This window comes from Neophocaena asiaeorientalis, unplaced genomic scaffold, assembly GCF_003031525.2.
Source record: "Neophocaena asiaeorientalis asiaeorientalis breed wild unplaced genomic scaffold, Neophocaena_asiaeorientalis_V1.1 scaffold777, whole genome shotgun sequence".
Lineage (NCBI taxonomy): Eukaryota > Metazoa > Chordata > Mammalia > Artiodactyla > Phocoenidae > Neophocaena > Neophocaena asiaeorientalis.
This window is the reverse complement of record NW_020174940.1, coordinates 345709-356212: the sequence shown is the minus strand read 5'-3', so window position 1 is coordinate 356212 and position 10504 is coordinate 345709. Positions and strand designations below refer to the sequence as shown.

At 38.5% G+C, this 10504-nt stretch overlaps 1 protein-coding gene across 1 annotated transcript; it reads left to right on the top strand.

The window, feature by feature from the left end:
• Window positions 1-220: 220 nt before the first annotated feature.
• Window positions 221-8605, top strand: LOC112410999 (putative uncharacterized protein CXorf58; the record flags this gene model as incomplete). Its single annotated transcript, XM_024761844.1, has 4 exons — window positions 221-352; window positions 5140-5369; window positions 7510-7672; window positions 8226-8605. Coding segments are annotated over 4 exons (702 nt in total), but the record flags the coding sequence as incomplete, so codon positions are not given.
• Window positions 8606-10504: the final 1899 nt, after the last annotated feature.

The window sequence follows — 10504 nt, the reverse complement described above, 5'->3', positions numbered from 1 at the left end:
CATTTTAAAACTATTTAGATATGGTTATGGAAACAAATTTTAAGTGGTTTAAAAATCTATATAATCTTTTCTTTGTAAATACAGTCTTTTTATTGAATAGCAAGCTACTAGAAGAAAGGAACAATATTTGATGCATTTGTCTCAAAAAATATGTAAAGTGTGTGCTGATAGTCATTGCTATTATACTACTATTTTAAAAGTATTTTTTTCCTCTTTATAGGCTGTGGTTGATGCTTGCAAAATAATGGGGAAAAAGAAATTTTATCATCAAATTATGGAAGATGAACGTCTTTTCCAGAAGTTCAAAATAACTGATGAAATAGATATTGTCACCCTGAAAGATTACATGCAAGTAAGGAATTTAGATTTGGATTTAGATATTGCAATTTAGATATTGAAAACAACAAAATAAACCTCGTGACCCTATCCTCCAGGAAGAATCATGTATCAGTTTACTGTGGTGAAATACACACAATATAAAATGTATCATTTTAAAGTGTACATTTCAGTGGCATTAAGTACCTTCACAGTGTTGTGCAAACATCACTACGGTCTAGTTTAAGAACCTTTTTGTCACCCCGAAGGAAACCTCACATCCATTAAGCAGTCACTCCCCATTCCTCTGTCACTCCAGCCCCTATCAGCCACTAATCTGCTTTCTGTCTCTCTGAATTTGCCTGTTCTGGACGTTTCCTATTAATGGAACCATATATGTGGCCTTTTGTGTCTGGGGAGTGATAGGTAAGGAATGTAGGGTTTTTTCCAGGGGTGATGGAAACGTTTTGGAATTAGTAGTGATAGATATTGTGAATTTACTAAAAAAAAACCAAAACACTGAATTTTATACTTTAAAATGGTAAAATTTATATTATGTGAATTTTATCTCAATAAAAAAATCAAAAATAAATACATGGTGCTAAAAAGAGTACATGACGGGGATTTGACCTAGTAAGGAAAGGGTCTATTATTGTTTCGATGCTTTCTGCTACAAGGAACAGAATATCCCCAAGCACAAGAGGCTTAAACAATAAAGGACATTGTCCCGTGTTAGGGAGTCCCTGGACAGGTGCGTCCTGGGATAGCTAGTGTCGCAGCTCAAGGACATCAGGGTTGTTGGTCAGCTTCACTACAGTCCCCTCAGCTTCCTTCACATAGTAACAAGATGACTATCACATTCTCAACTACATTCAAAGGCAGGAAGAAGAGGACTCAGCATCTTTTTCTCTAAATCTCAAGAAGAAAAATCTTTCCCAGAAGCCCCCAACAGACTTCCTCTCAGGTCCCATTGGTCAGAACTGGATCACATGCTCCCCCTAAACCAATCACTGTAAAGGGAAATGGGATCGTTTCCCATAATTGACTTAGAACAATCATGGTTCGTGTGCTGGGGCTTTCCTTCCCAGAGCATATGTCTGTTCCATATGTGAAAAAAAAAATCAGGGCTCCATAAGTAAGGGAGAAGAGGGAAATGGGTGATAGGCAGGCAATCAACAATGTGTCACAGCCTCGGTCTGCGGCCGAACGGGTGGTGCACCCCAGGCAAAGGCTCTGTGGCAGGACAAACTGCAGGGCATGAAAGCAGGTTTGTGGGCCTGGAGAAGGGAGAGCACGGAAGGTGTGGTATGCAGTCAGGCTAGAGGGCTGGTAAGAGATCATGATGCAGGGCTTTTGACCATAGTAAGGTGTTTATTTTTCTCCTTGATTGTGTGTGCAATGAGAAGCTGGTGCAGTGTTTCGGGAAATGCGGTGACCTAATCTAATATGTGAAGAGACCCATCTGGCTGCAGTATATTATAGATAAAGGATTAGAAGACAGCAAGAGCCTCCTTCTAGTTTGGAGGTTCCCGCAATATTTTAGGAGAGATGGTGATATCTTGGTTTAGGGCTGTGAGGCTGGAGATGCAAGAGATAACTGGAGAATAAAAGCAGTGGGCCTTGGGGACAGAGAGGTAAGCTAAAAGAAAGTGTCCAACGTGGCTTCTAGGTTTCTGGTTTGTATAACTGGTCGGACAGCAGTGCTGAATCAGGGAACTTAAACTAGATACCTGAATAGTAATAATAGAAAATGCTGGTGTAATAACTCCTTTTATTCTCATAACAACCCTAAGAAGCAGGTACTATTATTACCCCTGTTTTATAAGTTCTAAAGAAACAAGGGATCCCAAAATTCTAGCTCATAATAATAATAATAATATATGGCCTTAACTGTTCACCCAGTTGCTTGCATGTGAAACATGAAATTAATGCGGTGCTTTAGAGACTCCCAATTGTGTTATCTTTCTTTTAGAGCCTTAACCTAGAAGATTTGGGGACTGAACCAGGAAATAAGTAGAGCTTGGGGATGTCAGCTATCTTTGCTAAGGACATGGGTGGCATACTTCCAGGTTGTCCCTATGCCAAGGATTGGTGTCATAGAAAGAAGTTCCCAGATAGACATATTGGAAGAGAGAGATCTGATGATCGCTGACATTTATTGAGCCCTTTATGGACACAGCATTGTTTTTAGCTCTTTAAATGCATATTATCTCCTTTAATCTTCAAGTTTGTAAATTATGTGACCCTTTAAGAGATGAGGAAAATGGAGCTTAATGAGATTTTTAAAAACTTACTCAAGGTCGTATAGCTAGCTAATAGGTGCAGAGCAGATCATAGACAGTTCTGAGATGTTTACCCATTTTACCATTCCACTATCGGGAAATAAAATATACAGGCAGTCCTCGCTTTGCATGGTAGTGCAGGGCCATAAAAGCTGAAATCATGCAAGCTGAAACCGTGCAGAGCAAACTTAATCATCAATGGGAAAAATCGTGATTGTTCCGTGCCTTTAAAAAAATCTTATCAAAACATTAAAAACTCTCTTACTCTCTGTTATAAATATATAGGAAAATGGAAAAAAGCAAAACATTTATTTAGTACACTATAATTTAAAACATTAGAAACATTCAGAATTTAAAATGTTTTATTTCTTTGTAAAAAGCTTATCAACTGTGAATATACTAGACACTATTGAATTATATACTTTAAATAGGTGAATTATATGAGACATGAATTTCAATAAATCTGTAAAAAAAATCGTTTTATCCAGAGTAGTTTAAACAGTGCTTACCTTCTTGTTCTCATATAATTTACAATAAGGAGTGAGCATCTTCTCTATGCCCTGGCAAATTGTCATACTCCTTTCTAAGTTTGGATCACCCGCCAACATTTTATCCTCTGTACTTTTATTGGCCGCACCACGCAGCTTGCAGGATCTTAGTTCCCTCACCAGGAATCAAACCCAGGGCCCTGGGAGTAAGGGCACCGAGTCATAACCATCGGACCGCCAAGGAATTCCCTATCCTTTGTACTTTAAATGTTATGAAATGTTTCAGAGCTCCTTTAATATGAAGCTTCTTTTTTGCCAACATTACTTCCTCTGAGAAAACTTTACCCTTTTCAGCAGTGCCATTTTCCCCATTTATGTTGATAAGTTCACCTTCACCAAATTCGTCTAGCAGCCTCGCTCCAGTGTCTTGAATGATGGCAGTGTCAGCATCCCCATGGTCACCTATTTCTTCTAGAACTCTATTTACATTTGATTTGAATTTCACTTCCAGCTTTACCACTTTTTCTTTCTTTCTTTGACCTTTCCCTCTTTTTTTTTTTTTTTTTTTTTTCTCTTCGCTTTTTTTTTTTGCCGTACACGGGTCTCTCACTGCTGTGGCCTCTCCCGTTGCGGAACATAGGCTCCGGACACGCAGGCCCAGCGGCCATGGCTCGCAGGCCCAGCGGCCATGGCTCACAGGCCCAGCCACTCCACGGCATGTGGGATCTTCCTGGACCGGGGCAGGCGGACTCTCAACCACTGCGCCACCAGGGAAGCCCTGACCTTTCCCTCTTTTGATTATCTTTATTTGTAAAATGTCATATGGGTTTATCACTGGGAGACAAAGAGGTAACACAATTACACACTTTGCTGTCTGTGAGTGAACTAAAAAGCAGATCTACAGTGACCAATCACTGACACACTTCGAAAGAACTGACGTGATTTGTCATTTATCACCATGCACATCTGTTATTTATGTAGTAATCTATGGACTGAAGAGCTAGCAGCAGAGTTTGTACTTTATGCATTTAACTCAGTTTTACTGTGGTAACTGAAATTTGAACTGTGTTATTGAAGGACTGAGCTTATTTGCTAAATGGTGGTGATTGATTGAAATTCGTGCATGCCTAAATGATACTAAGGGAGCACTGCCTGTATGTGTGTGAGTGCGAGAGCACAAGAGGGAGAGAGAGAGAGTGTACGTGTGTTATACCCTAAATGCCAGGATTGTAGCTCCTCCTGCCCTATTCCTATCTCTTAAATGAACATTTATAAGGTTGAATTGATTATATATATTTATATTTTTAAATTCCTAATTTGATATTTTAAATTAAAAACAAAAAGAGGGCTTCTCTGGTGGCGCAGTGGTGGAGAGTCCGCCTGCCGACGCAGGGGACATGGGCTTGTGCCCTGGTCCGGGAGGATCCCACATGCCACGGAGCGGCTGGGGCCGTGAGCCATGGCCGCTGAGCCTGTGCATCCGGAGCCTGTGCTCCGCAGCAGGAGAGGCCACAGCAATGAGAGGCCTGCGTATTGCAAAAAAAAAAAACAGTGGGATTTCTACAAATACTCCAAATGAAAATAGTGAAATTTGCCACTTAGCACCAGAGGTGAACTAATTATTTCTAAAAGGGTTTGTGCAAATGTCCTTTCAATGCAAGCATGTCATGAACAAGTATTGCCAGGTATGTAGATCACATAGCTATTTTCAGTTTTCAGGCCCATCCTGAGTTTAATTTATCTGAGTTATATTTGCCTTAAAGATTTAGTGTTTATGCATTAAATAAATATTTAATGAGCGTGGTACTATGTGCATGATACTGTGTGACAAGGATCCTGCCTTGTCACAGTAGGGGAGCTAAAACATACACAGATAGCTAGAACATCAAGTAGTCAGTAATAAGAGTCATAGAAGTGAGGTACCAATACAGTTCAGAGACGGGATCAAGGAATGCTTTTGCATGAAGTAATATTTGAGTGGATCCTTGGGAAATGTGTCTAAAAACATTCGAGAACACCACAGCCAATCATGCTTAGTTATTTTTTCCATATAGTATTCCAGTCTTCTGGATAAGATCCCTGCATCTTCTGGTGGCAGAAATAACTACTGGCGAAGATTAAATCTCGAAAACATTCCTAGGACAATGATAATGTATGACATAGTTGATTATGCGGAGTCTGGAATAATCTCAAACCGTCTAAAAAAAGAAATGAAGTATCTATTACAAAGACCAAAAACAGAAGAGATGCGTCAGCACCAGCTACAGATTGTTTCTCAAGTTAGGTAAAAAGTGATCCTTCACTGGGGTTACAATACTGGGGGCATTTCTGGAAATGTTCACATTCTGCCAAATAGCTCATGAAAAATAATAACAGAGCATATGGGGAAAAAGGGGTTGGGGCAGATTGCTGAAGACTTATGCAACTTTGCAAACAGAGCACTAACAAAAAGGACAATTGGTACCTGGGAAGATACCTTGTACCACCAGACAGGCCACCACAGCAAATATAAAAAATGTACAATAGAGTGAAAATGCTGGCGGCTCTTTCATTAGAGCAGGTAGTGGGCACCAAGACAGTGCAGATGGAAGTGGAGCCCTGGGCCAATGTGGTGGCCTTTTAAGTGGACATGAGAGGCAGTGTGACCTGCCAGGAACCATGAACCGCTCAAGGCAGGGAGTAGGGAAGAGGGCAGTAAGGGTGGATCGTGTGTGTGTGCGGGGGAGTGCCTCTCTTGGGAGAGAGCCCTAGGTGCCGGTGCTCATTCTTGTTTTCATGAATGCAGCCAAAAGGGCTCCCTTTGCCCATGCTGCACAGAGGAGAACTTTTTCCTTTTCTGCTGAAGGTTATAATTCTAGTCTTGATATTCTAGCTCCCTTTGCAGAGGATAAATTGCATATAAATTACAGTGACATTATTCCCTTCTTTACCAATAACATGTGCGCCATTTCACATTATAAAAGAACATGTTGTAGCAAAATAGACTGTATTATGATTTGAAACAACATGGACAGACTATGACTGCACCAGTTATCTTCCTTTTTTCTTTCCATTACCAAGTCTCACCTAGCCCATCTTATTTACAAATTAAGCTTTTTTTCTTAAGAAAAAGAAAGAGATAATAGGACTGAAGAGGACCTGTTGGTAGTCTATTTTCACACAGTCATATTTGAAATGAAAAATACTCCTTTAGTACATGAAAAGACACTGGTGACCCACTGTCAGGCAAACACACTGGTTGTTTTTTTTTCAGGAGTAGAGATGAGTGGGTGCTGACCCAATAACATAATTTAGCCCATTTATTTTATGATCAAGGCTATACATTTGCCAGACAGATGGCCTAGTGTAGGGCGCAGTCTGTCATCATGAAATAGATTTTCTCTAACTCATCCGTCTAAGCACTGAATATGGAACTTAACTCTGTTACCACCAAGGTCAAATAAATGATGTAATTTTCTCTGCCACCATATATAACTGCTATTTAGACTCATGCTACTGATTATCCTAGAATGAGTCACTTAAAGAACCAAATAAGTAGCCAAATTCTAAATCAACTGAAGAGGGAAAAGTACTTTCTTAACGGCTCCTTTGAAGGCAGTTCAAAGTTTGGGATCTCCCAGAAGCAAACCCTGAGGAAAGTATTTGAGTATGAGTAGTTTATTTGGGAGGTGATCCCAGGAACCACTGATGAGAGGGGTAGAGAAGTGAAACAGGGAAGAGAAGGCAGCCAGAACAGTGTATGTTAGCAAGCAGGTTGTCACTGTGGGTAACTGGAGCTTAATCTCTCCTGGGAATGTCCTGGCCAGTGCAGAACACACAACTCAAGTTATCCCACAGAGGGGAAGGGAGTTGGGATATTTATACACCAACACCCATCAGTCACTGGTTAAGGGTAGCTTAGGAGGGGAGGTATTAATTCTGGGGCCCTTTCCCTGCACAAGGGCTCTTGTTTTCATAAGAAAGCTCTCAGGCTAAGTGAGGCCAGTGTGCGCTATGGCCCAAGGGGACTATGAGCATGGCACCAACTGTGTCTGGTCCCAACACTGATAAAAACAACTTGTTTCAGCCATTATGAAATTTAATACTTTTTGGTGTTAGTATATAGTATATCTTTTAAAAAGATTCAAATGGCTACTGCACGGTATTTTCCCGGAAGACTGATTTTAAATTGATTTAACATTTTATAATTTTCACTATCATTGTTGTAAACATCATCTATACACCTTCATAAGTGGCAAAGAACTATGCTGTGTAACTCAAGCAGAAACGATAACTTTGGCCTAAAAACTTACGTGCAGTATTGCTCCAAGCACTGAGGTCTAGGATATATTTACCAGAGGATGCTTTAATAAAATTTGGAACTTGCTTAAATTTAAAATTTTATTTTGTACAATTTTTCTGTCTATACTACAAATATTTTCTAGGTGCCCTTCATCCTTATCAAGTCTTCAACCTTTATATCGGCCCTACCAACAGCAAAGTCAAATTAAACACCTGGGACGTCGATCCGAGCAAGCTCAAATGAAAGTTGAAAAAATGAAAAAAGCTTATAAGATGGCTAAAGAAAAAATTGCTTCTGCGGGAACTGTAAGTTTAACTTGTACTGAATTCATTGTTTTGGACAATATTCAAACTGTAAGTAATTCTACTTCCTTAAGTAGAATTTTCCTAATCTACAAGTTCAAGGATGAAACACATACATTTGGTATATACCTTGGATAGTATAAAGCTACATTCCTCTTGGTAACGCATATTTAAAAAATTTTTAAACAATATGAGTAGCTATTCTGATAAATACCAGCCATTTTGACTCCACATGAGCATGAGTTGGCAAAAACCCTATTGTTTCTGTATATTGGCACTGTTGATTCAGCACATCGCTAATGGTGCTTTTCTCAAAGTGGAAGTCATTTCTATTTACACTTATTAAGACCTGTAGTGTGGAAAGTCAGCTTCAGTATACTACATTGCAGGAATATTTACAATGAACATGTATTCATGTTTTACTTTGTAATTTTTAAAAAATCTGCTATACATTTTTTTGAGATGAGGCTAAGTGTGAACAGTCAAATATAAAAAACATAAAATAGTAAAAACCAAATATAAAACACTTTCCGCTTTTATTTATAATTCTACCTAGGAACTGAAAATGGACACACCAGGTACAAAGCAAAACGAGACGATGGTCTTCTCCACCCCATTCTTTGACACTGTAAAAGTTAATGAGCTCATGTCAGATGACGAATTGGAAAAAGAGGAAAAGGAATTATTTGCCTGGTGTCAAGACTTGTATATTAATATTTCTCCATCACGTTAAAGCACAGCTAATTGACAGAAAACCAGGTTATTCAACAATCTGCTTGTCTGTCTATAAATGATGAGTATATGCGTTAAAGGAAAACAAAACATAAACAAGCCCTCAGTATGCTCTCTTAACCAAATGTGTGACAGATTTTAAAGCCCTTTTTGTATCACCATAGGTACAAGTATTTTTTACTAACAGAATTTTAATCTAAATAAATTAAATTGAATCAACTAGATGCCCTCAAACTAACTGTATATGGTTTTGTTCAAGAAATGGTATTTCGTCCCTGGAACTTTTATTCAATTGTGATTTTCCTTCATTTAAAAAAAATATCGAACAGGCCATGCTTAGCATAAATATTAGAATTCACAGAATAAAAGGCTGCTCTTGAGTCAGCCTCCAGTGTCTTTTTTTTTTTTTTGTAGCATGTTGTTTTTTACAGAACAGCTTGTGATTGACCTATTCTGAGTTATAATAAAAATAATAATGAATTTGTTGCTACAGTAGGCATGACATAGCATACCTAGTCATTACTGAGCATTGTAAGCACCTGGGGCAGAATGTGGCATCTGCTTCAATGTTGTACTTTGTATTTTTTTAAGTATAAAGACTGTTTTGAGTAATATTTATCAACTTCCTTTTAAATTGATAAATTCTCATTCCTGATGTAGTACAAATTATTGATATTTTTTTTGATCCAGGCTCTTAGATTATATCAAACCTTACTTGAGGCTGTGATAATTAAACAAAGTGCATTATTTATTGAACTTTAAAAATACAATTTTTTTGAATTTTACTGTATTTTATTTTTATACAGCAGGTTCTTATTAGTTATCTATTTTATGCATATTAGTGTATATATGTCGATCCCAATCTCCCAATTCATCTCACCACCACCATCTGCCCCTGCCACTTTCCCCCCTTGGTGTCCATGCATTTGTTCTCTACATCTGTGTCTCTATTTCTGCCTTGCAAACTGGTTCATCTGTACCATTTTTCTAGATTCCACATATATGTGATAATATACAATATTTGTTTTTCTCTTCCTGACTTACTACACTCTGTATGACCGTCTCTAGATTCATCCACGTCTCTACAAATGACCCAATTTCATTCCTTTTTATGGCTGAGTAATATTCCATTGTATATATGTACCACATCTTCTTTATCCATTCATCTGCCGATGGGCATTTAGGTTGCTATCTAGCCATGACCTGGCTATTGTAAGCAGTGCTGCAGTGAACATTGGGGTGCATGTGTCTTTTTGAATTATGGTTTTCTCTGGGTATATGCCCAGTAGTGGGATTGCTGGGTCATATGGTAGTTCTATTTTTAGTTTTTTAAGGAGCCTCCTTACTGTTCTCCATAGTGGCTGTATCAATTTACATTCCCATCAACACTGCAAGAGGGTTCCCTTTTCTCCACACCCTCTCCAGCATTTGTTGTTTGTAGATTTTTGATGATGGCCATTCTGACCGGTGTGAGATGATACCTCATTGTAGTTTTGATTTGCATTTCCCTAATGATTAGAGATGTTGAGCAGCTTTTCATGTGCTTCTTGGCCATCTGTATGTCTTCTTTGGAGAAATGTCTATTTAGGTCTTCTGCCCATTTTTGGATTGGGTTGTTTGTTTTTTTAATATTGAGCTGCATGAGCTGTTTATGTATTTTGGAGATTAATCCTTTGTCCGTTGATTCATTGGCAAATATTTTCTCCCATTCTGAGGGTTGTCTTTTCGTCTTGTTTGTAGTTTCCTTTGCTGTGCAAAAGCTTTTAAGTTTCATTAGGTTCCATTTGTTTATTTTTGTTTTTATTTCCATTACTCTAGGAGGTGGATCAAAAAAGATCTTGCTGTGATTTATGTCAAAGAGTGTTCTTCCTATGTTGTCCTCTAAGAGTTTTATAGTGCCTAGCCTTACATTTAGGTCTTTAACCCATTTTGAGTTTATTTTTGAGTATGGTGTTAGGGAGTGTTCTAATTTCATTCTTTTACATGTAGCTGTCCAGTTTTCCCAGCACCACTTATTGAAGAGACATTCTTTTCTGCATTGTATATCCTTGCCTCCTTTGTCATAGATTAGTTGACCATAGGTGCGTGGATTTATCTCTGGGC